Source organism: Protobothrops mucrosquamatus, unplaced genomic scaffold (genome assembly GCF_001527695.2).
Source record: "Protobothrops mucrosquamatus isolate PMUCROS unplaced genomic scaffold, P.Mucros_1.0 scaffold4966, whole genome shotgun sequence".
Taxonomy (NCBI): domain Eukaryota; kingdom Metazoa; phylum Chordata; class Lepidosauria; order Squamata; family Viperidae; genus Protobothrops; species Protobothrops mucrosquamatus.
In genome coordinates, this window is record NW_015390849.1 from 5,665 (window position 1) to 19,281 (window position 13,617).

Consider the following 13,617-nt stretch of genomic DNA (forward strand, 5'->3'; position numbering starts at 1 on the left):
CTTTTCCGGCGGGTGCCTTACCTCCCTTGGGCTGGGCCAGCTGGTGGTCGGCCTGCTCCGTCTCTGCCGCTTGCCAGCTACGCCTCGGCCGGCGCAGGGGGCGGAACCACGCATGCGCGGCGCTCCCGGGCAGGGAAAGTCCTCGACTTACGACCGGTTGGGTAGTCCTCGACTTACGACTGGTTTAGTCCTCGACTTATGACCGGTTTGGTCCTTGACTTACGACTGGTTGGGGTCGCGGCATTAAAAAGGTTGAGAACAACTGCTGTAGTGGATCACTTCAAAATAAAAACTCTGCGGGCATTTGCAAAAACCGTCACTGGGAACTACGGCTCATGTTTTCTGAACCAGCTGCAACAAATCAGCTGCCCTAGATCAGAGTTCCCCAGCCTTTCTGGCTTTGTGGACCAGCGTGGTGGTGGTGGTGGTGGTGGGAGAAGGGATGGTTCTGCATAAGCCCATGCGCATGCAGCTCCATTTGCTGCACACGCAAATGGAGCATGTGTGCTTGTGTTTGTGTGCATGTGTTTGCCCACTGGTCGTGCAAGTAGGGATGCGTGCCTGCACGCACTCATCGCCGTTTCTGTGGCCCGGTTACAAACACCTCCTGGCCCACTAGTGGGCTGTGGCCCAGTGTGGTTGGGGACCCCTGCCTTAGATGCTTAACCCTTTCACAAGTTCAGGCTCCAGAAAAAAATTGGACTTTTGCTTTCTATTCTGAGCTAATTTGCAACTGGGGAAGAGGAAAAATAAATTCATCCCACAACAGACCCAGAAGCCACAACCTGAGATGGAAGTATTGCCAGGGCTCATTCTGAGTATACTTCCTTAGCAAAGCCAAGCTTTATCTTTTTAGCAGATTGTCTTCTATCTTTCTTTAGCTGGAGAGCTTCCAACTACAGCCAGTTCTGGGGGATGTCACTGGAAGAAGGGATTCGGTACCGTCTCGGCACCATCAAGCCTCCCACATCTGTGATGAATATGAATGAACTTCAAGTAAGGGCATTTCTCATTTTATGTATTTGTTAGACTTACTCTGCTTTTGAGACTCCAATTTGAGCTGCATTCTGCTTTGAAGTCACAAGGGTCCTTTATGTAACTACTAGGGCTCAGCCCCATTCCGGCCATCACCAATGCCATAAAGCAGTGATGGCGAACCATTTAGAGACCAAGTGCCCAAACCACAACCCAAAACCCATTTATTTATCGCAAAGTGCCAGGGCCGCATCAGCATTGTGGTGCCCTTGGGGGGCATAGGGGTGTGGCCCACTGGGTGGGCATGGCTGCGGTGGGCATGGCCACCTCGACGTTGCTCATGGGGGGGACACCTGTGAGGCCAGGCAGGGTTGGGGGAGATCCAGGGGGTCTCTGGCAGGTGGGGCAGTGAGCAGGAGGCCCAGCATAGATGGGAGAGAGGCACGCAATCCTAGCTGGGACTGGGGGGCCATGACGCCGATGGGGATCCAGCTTTCCCTGCTCAGGGTGGCCCGTGGCTTGCTGGGCGTGGGCGTGTTCTATCACCTCTACTCGAGCTTGATAACTGGCTGCTTCACCTCCTTTGTGCTGGGTGGGGCTGCTGCTCCGGGTGGCGGCGGCCTAATGGACCTGCGCAAGCGCGCATGCCCACTGAGAGGGCTCTGAGTGCTGCCTCTGGCACGCGTGCCATAGGTTCGCCACCATTGCCATAAAGTAATCTTCATAGGACACACATCTGCAGCCGATGGCATCACCTGGCCAACTTTGGATAACCTAAAAATGCTAAGCAAGATTGAGTAAACAGGAGACCACTGGAAAACCCTAGGGCTGTAGACCAGTGTTTCTCAACCTGAGCAACTTTAAGAGGGGTGGACTTCAACTCCCAGAACAAGAAGGAGAGGAGATAAACATTGGTTGATTAACACAACACTTTAGTGGTTATTGTGGGAATTCTAGGAACTGGGTCCCTTCAGTAAATCCAGTTTTGGTTTGCTGTGTTGTGTACCAAGAGCGCTCTTCAGTATTTTGAGTCCCTTGGAGGAAAAGTCGAATCTAAATGGAATATAGTAAATGTTTCACCCTATGTTTGTAGCAGTGATATCCAAGGACTTGGAAGTGTGTTGTTCCATTATGGTGACTTCTGGCATTTGACACAGTAGAATGGCCGGACTGTTGCACTGTACAAATGGAAGGGAACACACACACACACACACACACACGCACACACAGAGATACAAACACACCCCTTAGCTTTGGCATCTCTACAGAACTTGGAATGCTGGTTGAAATCTCTTGAATCAATAATAGAACTGGCAAGAAGGTCTGGAACAAAAATATCATGTTTTGGAATCTGTCCCATGATAGGGAAAAATGCTTTGAACGCTGAGATGTTTTGTAAGAGGCAGCCTCGGGCATCTGCGGCCACCCTTGCTGCTGCCTCGGGGTATGGAGATGTGCGTGGACTCGACTGCCTGTCCTCTTGCAACCTGCATTTTCACCAATAAAACTTGCTCAAAGTCCGGCTAAATCCTAAACAACTATTCTGAAAACTGTTATTGCTTTGAGAAATGGAAAAGAGGAAACGACAGTGTTGCTTGAACAGTATTTCTTTTTTACATAAGTTTTTATTATTTTTTTCATACAATTCAGTAGTACTTATTCAACAAACGTGTTGTCTGAGTTTCTTCTTCTTCTTCTTGTGCCCTATCCGTTATTGGACGTTGGCGATCATGTTGGCGATCCTGTTTTTATCAGCAGCCGCACGAAAAAGTGCTGCTGAGTTTTGTCCAAACCAGTCCCTTAGATTTTGAAGCCACGATGTTCTTCTTCTGCCTGGACCTCATTTGCCTTCCATCTTTCCCTGGAGGATTAAATGGAGTAGGCCGTATTTTTCTGGGTGTCGCATCACATGTCCGAAATACTCTAATTTTTGTTTTTCAATTGTTTTGATGATTTCCCTTGGCTTTCCCAGGCGGCTTATCACCTCCTCATTTCTGATCTTGTCAACCCAGGTTATACGCAACAGCCGCCTGTAAATCCACATTTCAAATGCTTCTAGTCTCTTCAGGTGGCCTTCTGTCAGAGACCGACTCTCTACTCCATAGAGCAGGATAGGAAAAATATAGCATCTGACAAGCCTGAGTTTATCATTCACTAATATAAATTTAATTCCTAATCTTTTATTCTTTTCTCCAGCCATTGATAAAATAAGTCCCAAATTTGAAAGTATTCTGTTTCTTCTTTTTCTTTCAACCTCAAAGCGAGTCTGTCCATTTCCGCACACTCTAGTATTTTTTTTTAATTATTTTTTCCTCTGGTGGTATTTCTTCATTTTTCCAGTGTTATGCAAATATGATTCTTGCTGCTGTTATTACATGTAGCGTCAAGTATATACTTTGTTTATCAATCCTTTCTGGCATTATGCCTAATAAAAAAAAAGTTCAGGTTTAAAATCTACATGTTTTCCCAACATCTTCTCTAGCCAAGTATGTATTTTTGTCCAATATCTCTTTGCTTTAACACATGCCCACCATACATGATAATAAGTACCTGACTTGTGTTTGCATTTCCAACATCTATCTGACATATTTTTGAACATTTTTGCTAATCTTGCCACCAGATCAGTATTTCTCAGCCTTGGCAAACTTTTAAGCCAGGTGGACTTCAACTCCCAGAATTCAATCGCATCGAATGTCCTATGACTCCTGGGAACATTGTTGTGCTTATTGGGTGACTCAGTCTCTTTCTGATTTCCTCTATTTCCTGCAGATCAACATGGCCACCAACGAAGTGCTGCCTGCCCATTTCAATGCTGCCGACAAGTGGTCTGGAATGATCCATGAGCCGCTCGATCAAGGCAACTGTGCGGGATCCTGGGCCTTTTCCACAGCAGGTAGCAACCCTTGGATGCAAAGGGGATAGTCATAGAATCATAGGAGTGGAAGGGACCTTAGAGGTCTTCTAGTCTAGCCCCCTGCCCAAGACAGGAGTCCTTATGCCATTTGGACAAATGACTGTCCAGTGTAAGTAGGGTAAGATGGTCTTCCACTGTGGTATGCAAGCTGTTGTCTACTTATATCCTCCAAACCTATTCCAACTTCATAGGCAATATGACCCCGGCCAATTGATGGCATGTTAGTTCTTTAAAGCATGAATTACTGGCGTTGGCCCTCAAAACGCAGCCAGTTCTCTCTTCAGTTGGCATGTATTTTACAATGATTGCAGGATTTCGGGTGGGTGGGTGGGTGGGTCAGGTGATTGCAGAGTTGGCTTCCAACAAGCAAAGTCATTGGGGGAAGCCAGATTGACACAATGAACCTGAGATTTACTGAACTGCAGCAATTCGCTTAACCAAAATGGTCATGAAATTGAGTTTGACTGGCTTGGCAACTGCCTTGCTGAACAACGGAAATTCTGGTTCCAGTTGTGGTCATAACCCGAGGACCACCTATACTCAGTCCATTTAGCTCCATATCATCCGCACAGGGGGTCAAACGACAGGACCCTCCATTTCTTTGGACTTGTTGACTTCAGTTCCAGGAGAATTTCTTCTTCCCACTTAACCTTGATCGGCTTCTGAAAATCTCTTAAGCACCTGCAGGGTCTAAAGCAGGGGTCTGCAACCTTGACAACTTTAAGACTTGTGGACTTCAGCATAGCTGGCTGAGGAATTCTGGGAGCGGAAGTCCACAAGTCTTAAAAGTGTTCAAGGTTGCAGACCCCTGCTCTAGAGATACGTAGGGATGTATTTTGCACCAACCTTCTCAAGATGATCTGATTCCTTTTTCTCATGCTTATGGGCTTGCCCTTAAATGTTTCTGTCCCTCTCTTCACTGGCCCTCAGTCCCCTTCTTCCCATTTTTCAGCCCATGATCTGCAGCTGGACAGTTGGATGCAAGCAACACAACAGGTTTCTAACCACAGGTTTCTTTTTTCTCTCCAGCGGTGGCCTCTGACCGGATCTCTATCCATTCCATGGGACACATGAGACCTGCCTTGTCCCCCCAGAACCTGTTGTCTTGCAACACTCGGCACCAACAAGGCTGCAATGGAGGCCGTGTGGACGGAGCCTGGTGGTTCCTGCGCAGGAAGGGGTGAGTGGCCAATGGTCCTTTTCTGCAAATGAGCTTGGGACAATTTGGACTTTCCCACAAGGCCAGCAACATGGGGATAGTGAAAGGCACTTTCATTTCCAAGGGTACAACCTACGATGATATTTGACTAGACTATTACTAGAACAAAGGAGATATTTCCAGACAGTGACAATAATTAATCAATGGAACAGCTTGCACCCCAGAGTTGTGGGTGCTCCATCACTGGAGATCTTCAAGAAAAGATTGGCCAGTTATTTGTCCGGGATGGCGTAAGGTTTCCTGCCTTGGGCAGGAGGTTGAACTAGAAGATCTACAAGGTCCGTTCCAACTCTTTTGTTCTTGTATGACAATCCTTGGTTTCCTGCAGAAGTTCAGGAGAAAGATGTTCAGGATACATTGGGTGGACAGCATATGATTCTATGAGTCAGTGGCTTTGTGTTAGTCAACAGTCTGGATCACATTTCTCTAGGAGGAGAGTTGGATTCAAGAAACACAACAAGGTGGGCAGCATATGACTCCATGGTTCTATGATTCAATGCCTTTGCGTTAGTCAACAGTCTGGATCACGTTTCTCCAGGTCGCTATTTGTCACCACCATCTTCAAGCAGGGCCAAGCTAGCTCATGAGCAGTTTGATCTTGGGAAGCGAGCCTGGGAGGGGGTCCTGAGTTCCAAGCCACCTCCAAACCATTCTCTTTTCTCCCTTGCGTCTTCTAGGGTGGTGACTGAGGAATGCTACCCGTTCACCAGCCAGGAGAGCTCCTTCACCAGCCCACCTTGCATGATGCACACCCGCTCCGCTGGCCGGGGAAAGAGACAAGCCACAGCACGTTGCCCCAACTCACAGACGGACTCCAATGATATTTACCAATCCACGCCTGCATATCGTCTCTCCTCAAATGTAAGTCCTGCCTTTTTTTCTTCTTCTGACTGTGCTGGCAAAGTTTGCGAGGAAGGGGTCAGGGTCTATGGCAGTGGTTCTCAACCTTTTTAATGCCGCGACCCCAACCGGTCGTAAGTCAAGGACTAAACCGGTCGTAAGTCGAGGACTACCCAACTGGTTGTAAGTCGAGGACTTTCCCTGCCCGGGAGCGCCGCGCATGCGTGATTCTGCCCCCTGCGCCGGCCGAGGCGTAGCTGGCAAGCGGCAGAGACGGAGCAGACCGACCACCAGATGGCCCAGCCCAAGGGAGGTAAGGCACCCGCTGGAAAAGGGGAAAAAATGGCGGACAAAAAAATGGCGGACAAAAATAATGGTGGACAGCCTTGCTTGGCGACCCCCATGAAATGGTCGATCGACCCCAAATGGGGTCCCGACCCACAGGTTGAGAACCACTGGTCTATGGGAAAGGGAAACAAATGTGTAGTGTCCCAGATAATCTTACGGACCCTGTTCAAGCAACGCTTCTGTGATATTACATATCAATTTTCAGTTTAACCAGGCATTCTCTAAATAAGATAACCTTTATTGTCATTTTTGCCATGGGCACACTGGCACACATTAAAAATGAAATTCTGTTGCCTGCTCTCAAAAGTGTACACGTACATAACACACATATAAACATGCTACTGTATATACAACATGTGTATAGACCTATACCCTTACATATAAATATGTAATGTGCAGTATTATAGCACACAGTTTGATCCTCTGACTCTAACCATAGGGACTGATGATGATGGACACTGGGGAGCACCAAGATAGAGAAATATGACAATAGGATCAACTTGACCCTTAAGTTGACGAGAACATAAGCTCCTCAACTAGGGGACCTCCTCGTTTAGGGAGAACCCATGAGAAAGGGACGATTGCTTTTGATTCTCTGTTGACCTAACATCTGCCTTTTCTTTGTAGGAGAAGGAGATCATGAAGGAGTTAATGGAAAATGGACCTCTGCAAGGTGAGGTGGACTCTCTGAAATACCCATCAGGGTGGGAAGTCACACCAAAGAGAAATGATATGTACTGGAAGGTGGTGGCTGAGTTGCCCGCTTTATTAGTATCTAATGTCTGCATTTTTTTTTGAAATGATTTATTTCCAGACTACTAAGAATCAGGAGATTGCTATGTAAACAATCTGTTGCAAGTTCCTCCGGTGTCAGTGAGCAGACCATGTCCCTCCCGAGACCGCATAAAAAAAATCAGGAGGTCTCTGCCCTAATGTTCACTGGGACATAATGGTTTTAAATTGGAAATAGTCCAGTTGCTGGAATTCTTGTAACCTATTGACCATCTCAATAAATCTTGCTAAAGAAAACTCCATGAGAATCGTGCATGGAAAGAATCTAAGAAAGTTAATTCCAGCAACATATTTTATTTTTTTTTGTACTTAGCCTATTTATTCCCATACAGACTTTCTAATTTTCTTCACAACAGCGTGCTTATGATCTGACGAAGTTATGCTCACTAATAATGGAGAGGTTTGCAGCTAGCTTTTTACGCAGCGGTCTCTCAAATCTTCAGCTGGTTAGGAAGCAACAATCCACTTTTCTGTTCTCAAGAAGGCCAAAGGAAATATCCTTGAATTGGTCTACAATAGAAGACAGAAAAGACAACATAATATAAAATAAATGAAGGAATCAAAGGAGATCTGTTTTTTTTTTAAAGGAGCCATTCTTAGCCACAGATAATTGACTATCATAGGATTCCCACAACATGCTGAAGCTTGAACCTGAGTGAACAAAGGCAGTGTTGTTGGGCTGTGAACAATGGCTGTGTTCACAGAATATGCAGTGACCAAAGAAAATGAACCATGTGGTGACTTAACATGAGGATCTGGTTCATATAGCAAGTTAAAATACAAGGTTGCTTCTCACAATTCATTCAGCGACAAACCTTTCACCTGGTCTAGCTGGTTGTAGGAATGTAAATTTTCTTTCCGATATGAAGGAATAAAGTATTTTGGCTGAAAAGTCAAACGTGAGTTTGATGGAAGCCATAAGGAGTTAGAAACATACCACTATAGCTTTCACAGCATAATTATTACAATAGCTGGCAGGAACTGATGATGTTGCCCTATCCACATTTAACCAGATTATTTAATCTAGCAGTTTCATTCAAGTGTGGATAGCTTTCATCTTGGTTAACTTGATCCAGTTTAGCTACTTGTATGAACACATTGAGGGTTCAATGACCAGGTGCCTTCCGCCAATTTGGCTAGTCTAAAGAAAAGAAGAAATAGGGGACACGTGATAGCAGTATTCCATTATTTGAGGGGCTGCCACCAAGAAGAGGGGGTCACGTAATTCAACAAAGCACCAGAGGGCAGGAAAAGAAACAATGGTTGGAAACTGATCAAGGAGAGAAGCAACCTGGAATTAAGGAGAAACTTCCTGACAGTGAGGAAAATTAACCAGTGGAACAGCTTCCTGTCAGAAATCGTGGGCACTCCATCACTGGAGATTGTTAAGAAGAGGCTAGACAGTCACTTGTCTGAGATGGTATAGGTCCTCCTGTTTGAGCAGGGGGCTGGACTAGAAGATCTCCAAGGTCCCTTCCAGCTCCTATTCTATTCTATTCTATTCTATTCTATTCTATTCTATTCTATTCTATTCTATTCTATTCTACTCTACTCTACTCTACTCTACTCTACTCTACTCCTATCTACTCTACTCTACTCTACTCTACTCTACTCTACTCTACTCTACTCTACTCTACTCTATTCTATTCTATTCTATTCTATTCTATTCTATTCTATTCTTCTAGAAAGTGGGTAAATTCAGTCAGTCTGAAGTGAGTGGCGAGTTTGCCTTTGACCCACAAAGCTTCTTCCACACCAGTTTTAAGCAGGATGGGCAAGAAAGTGGTGGCGCCTAGCAAAGCTTGGTTGAGCTCAAAATTAACCAGGATTTAACTGGTTATCATTTCAATGGGGAATGGAAAATACCAGGGCTGTCTTCCAAGGAAATAGCAAGGAAACCCAAAGAACAAAAACTCCAGGAAGACAGTAATAACATTTCCATAATGTTATTAAAAACTTGTGTGGACATGTCCAGGAGGTCACCAGGAAAAGGAAAATGAGCAACACTGTCTCGGGACAATAATGTGCAGCCTTGGTAGTCCAGGCCAAAAATTAATCAGGAAACAGCCCAGACTTGCTTCCAAAAAACTCTCAGGGTTAAATGCCACGGCGGCCCCCAACCTTTTGGGTACCAGGGACCAGTTTGGTCTAGAGAGATTTTTCCGCGGACCAGAGGGGGTGTGGTTTTGCATGCTGCCTGCATTCCACAGATGGGGCTTCACTTGCTTGCACGGTCCCATTGCTAGCATGCCATGGACCGGTGCTGGTCCACAGACCGGGGGGTTGGGGACCCCTGCCTAAGGTGCAGTTATGGCTGATCTTCAGAAGCTTGGCGGTGGTTCATCTTGAGAGGGCTAAACTCTGCTCTTCAGCTTTCTACAACTGCATAAATGAAGAGTGCAAAATGTGTCTGGTCAAGTGTCATTATGCTTGTTTAGCTTGATGGGGAAGGCAGGAAAGCACAACTGCCATCAGCAGGCCAAGTTTCTTGATCATAAGAAGGGCCTTCTTGGTTCCACCTTCTGTACCAGCAATAGGGGTCTTTGGTGCTCTCTGAGCTTGCTTGTTTTCTTGCAGACATTTCATTACCCAACTAGGTAACAGCACTAATCAGGTTAATGAAACGTCTGCAAGAAAACAAGCAAGCTCAGAGAGCACCAAGGACCCTTCATTTCTACCCTGAGCTACAAATATTTTCTTTCATTGGTACAACAAAGTTTCTGTATGTCATGAGCTTGTGCATCGTCCTCTTTGTTGCAAGAAGTATAGACATTGGTTGGAGAATTCAATGAGCTCTTTCTGTTCAGCTCTAGACTTAACTTTTGTAGTGTGGTAGTTGCGTTATGAGGAATGGAGTGTTCACCTCAGACTCTTTCCTAGCCTAGATTTACAGTTGACCTCCTTTCCATTCCTCTGCAGCCATCATGGAAGTGCATGAAGACTTCTTTGTGTATCAGAGTGGGATTTACCAGCATACTCCTGTAGCAGCTGGGAAGCCAGAACAGTACCGACGACATGGTACCCATTCCGTCAAAATTACTGGGTGAGTGAGATCACTGGAAATCAATTGAGAAACCCAAATCCAAGGTGTTCCTTTGTGAGTGAATACTTTGTCTAATGAGAAATGTGAAAGTTGTGTTTGTTTTGGCACGGTGGTTCCAGCAGTAGATAACAGGGTGAGGAAAACTGAAAACTATAGGTAGTCCTTTCCGTTAAGAAAAGGCTAGAAAGTTTGGGATCCTTCCACTTGGAAAAAAGTCAACTGAAGATTGAAATGGGTCAAGTCATGTACGGCATGGAGTAAAAACATAAGGCGAAGTTTTCATCCATTTTTCTCATTACTCAGACTGAGAATCAGCCGGTAATGCTGATTTCAGACAGGCAAAATAAATAACTTCCTCTTACACAGCACACCATTAGTCTGAGAGATGTGTTCCTCTATTGCCTTTTCTGTATGACAAGTTGACAACTGAAAGTAAAACCACTTATTTATCCCTCACTCCTCTATGTTCCTGGTCACCATGATGAATTTATCTCAACCTGTTCATTTTAGATAGCTACTGTCAGTGCTTTTTTTGTAAGAAAAAAGGTGCCGGAACTCACATCTTATTAATCTTTTATTTACCTTTCGCACGTAGTCAATCACTGTACACACACCCACAAACGTCAGTTTTGTAACNTCTCTCTCTCTCTCTCTCTCTCTCTCTCTCTCTCTCTCTCTCTCTCTCTCTCTCTCTCTCTCTCTCTCTCTCTCTCTCTCTCCATCCATCCATCCATCCATCCATCCATCCATCCATCCATCCATCCATCCATCCTATTAACCACCCATCTTCCTTAGAGAAGCTCATAAATTAAGGATTACCTGTATTTATTAGTAGAATTTATATGCAACTGAACTTGCTGAAAATGATTACATTGTAAGGGGACACAGTAAAATGGTTGGGCCCCTGATCACAAATTATTCCAGAATTCTCACTTGAGACTCAAATTTTCCTCGTTTGAACACATTACGTGAAGTCCTAGGTCTCTGGAGAAGTCAGTCATTCTGGAAAAGGTAGAAGGAAAGAGGAAAAAATTGATGATCGGCAGCAAGATGGATGGACTTTATTATAGGGTTGATGGGTACAATGTTGGAAGGTCTGAAGGACCAGAATTGGGGACAGATTGTCATGAAGAAAACCCACGTAACTGCTAGAGTTTGAAGCTGTGAAGATGGCACATTGTCAATATCTTCCGTTGAGTCTGCGTTTCTTTTTAATTTTTGTGTTCTATGTTCATTCTGGTTTCTTTCCCATGTTTCCATGTATAGTTTTCAAAAATCCTAAGATCCATCCTGAGAAGACTAGATTGCCTACTTTCTCTTTTTCCCATGATTGTCTTCTCCATCTTGCAACCTTACAGATGTGTTAGCAGTTGAACAAATGCTTTGTTTGGTTTGTTTTTTTTTAACCACAGATGGGGAGAAGAACGGAAGCTGGATGGGTCAAATCGGAAATATTGGGTGAGTGCCACCAAGGACGAGAGTAGATGTATTTCTTCTGTCAATAAGTTCACAATATCATGCTTCAACACAATTCACTTAACCAGGTCAGCCAGAGGTTTCCATCTAGATCCGTGTTTCTCAATCTTGGTAACTTTAAGCCACGTGGACTTCAACTCCCAGAATCCTCACCCAGCACAGGCAATTCTAAGAATTCTGGGAGTTGAGGGCCATACATCTGGAAATTATTACACTTCTGAAAAAAATCTGGCCTATTATCCTAACTGGATTCCCTTAGCGACCAGAACTTGTTCTTAGCTTCAACTTATGACTGGTTGCTTAGCGACTGTTCAAAGATACTATGGACCATTACATACTGGTCCCAGTATCTACAAATCAAGGTAATTACACAAATCAAGGTAATGGCTTGATGAGATCATCACACACACATGCTATTATGTGTTTCTTCCTTGCTCCTCTTACTCAAGACCCCCCAGCTGAGATGACATCCAGCACCTTCGGCATCATTCTTGTTGTTGTTCAGTCGCTAAGGCACGTCCAACTCTTTGTGACCCCATGGACCATAGCATGCCAGCCTCTCCTGTCCTCTCCTGTCTCCTGCAGCTTGCCCAAATTCATGTTCATAGACACAATGCTGCACTAGTTTATTTATTTATTTTATTTATATCCTGCCTTTATTATTTTGACCAATAACTCAAGAGGGCAAGCATACCCAACACATCTTTCTCCTCTGTCAGGTGAGTTGGGCTGAGAGAGATGGACTGGCCTAAAGCCACCCAACTGAACTCCATAGCTAAGGTGGGACTAAAACTCACAGTCTGCTGCTTCCTATCCTGCTGCCTTAACCACTAGGTCAAACTCGCTCTCACCAGTGACCAATGTTCCCTGGTGACCTGTGCTCCAGGGTTGTCATAAGCATTTTAAAAAGTCTAGAAAAGTCTACAACTCCAATATTAGACAAGCAGCAATGTTCTTCTGTTGGAAACCCCTTTTCATAGCCTATTCTATCCCTGTCTTCAGATTGCAGCCAACTCCTGGGGCAAGGCATGGGGTGAGCACGGCTACTTCCGCATTGCCAGAGGGACCAATGAGTGCGAGATTGAATCCTTCGTGGTGGGTGTCTGGGGCCGGGTTGGAATGGAAGATATGCACCACCACAAGAAATGAGGAGATTGGATCCTTCAGCCTTGCATTATGATACCAAGAAGAACTTCTTTCCTTCTGTTGGCCCTATGTTTTCTTCTCCTCCTCAAAGCATCTGGTATCTAGAACAGTCACAGAACGTAACGACTATGGGTTTGGCCTCCAAAGACAGCAGCCTTTGTCTTTGTTCTGGGGAAGCCTAGAACCATCATGTGGATTTTGGACCCAGAAAATCCTTCCTCAGATGGTGGGGGGAAAACCCAGAGAACTTCTGAAATGACTACCAAAATGCCTACAGTTTCTTGAAAGGGACCAAGAGAAGACACCCAATTTTGTTCTGCATGGCTCAGATGCTCACAACCAGAGTGATCCTGGAGATATCAGAAGCAAACCTTGCCAGGATTCTCTACCAAGGATGGAAAGTTGATCTGAAGTAACTTTCTGACTGGGAGACCAACCAACATTTTTGGTTGTTTTTTTTTAGTGCTTTCTGTGATTCCACTTGACAGAACTTTCTTGGAAGTGATGCCATCTCTGGTCTGACCTTCCCCAGAGGCAACCATGGTAAAATAAAAAGGACCAAATTTTTAAACATCTCAGGTAGTACATCTACAGACGAGTGGATTTCTAATCCTAGCAGGCATGTGTGTAGCAATGGCCGCTGTCTCCAAAATGGCGGGCACAACCAGATAAAAGTAACCTTGCCTCATTTTACGTGTCCGCAACATGTCCCAAGATTCTCAAGAATAGCTATGTAGGCTGAAATCGACCCATTTGGAGAGAGGCCAGATTGGGGGAGGCAGGCTTGGTTTTGATTCCCCGCCATCGTGTAACAAGTTCTTTCTTACCCATCTTATCTTAGAACCTAGAATCACAGAGCTGGAA

General features: G+C 45.0%; 1 protein-coding gene across 1 annotated transcript in view; it reads left to right on the plus strand.

Annotated features, from left to right (window-relative positions):
• TINAGL1 (tubulointerstitial nephritis antigen like 1) overlaps positions 1 to 13,295 on the plus strand; it is a gene marked incomplete at its 5' end in the record, with an annotated part of 13,876 nt that extends 581 nt beyond the window's left edge. The window contains 8 exons of the mRNA XM_015828820.1: positions 882 to 996; positions 3,745 to 3,868; positions 4,919 to 5,069; positions 5,786 to 5,969; positions 6,924 to 6,969; positions 10,008 to 10,131; positions 11,544 to 11,589; positions 12,610 to 13,295. Of these exons, the coding sequence (XP_015684306.1) occupies positions 882 to 996; positions 3,745 to 3,868; positions 4,919 to 5,069; positions 5,786 to 5,969; positions 6,924 to 6,969; positions 10,008 to 10,131; positions 11,544 to 11,589; positions 12,610 to 12,756 (937 nt within the window). The remainder of the gene's footprint in view (positions 1 to 881; positions 997 to 3,744; positions 3,869 to 4,918; positions 5,070 to 5,785; positions 5,970 to 6,923; positions 6,970 to 10,007; positions 10,132 to 11,543; positions 11,590 to 12,609) is intronic.
• Between the last annotated feature and the right edge of the window lie 322 nt (positions 13,296 to 13,617).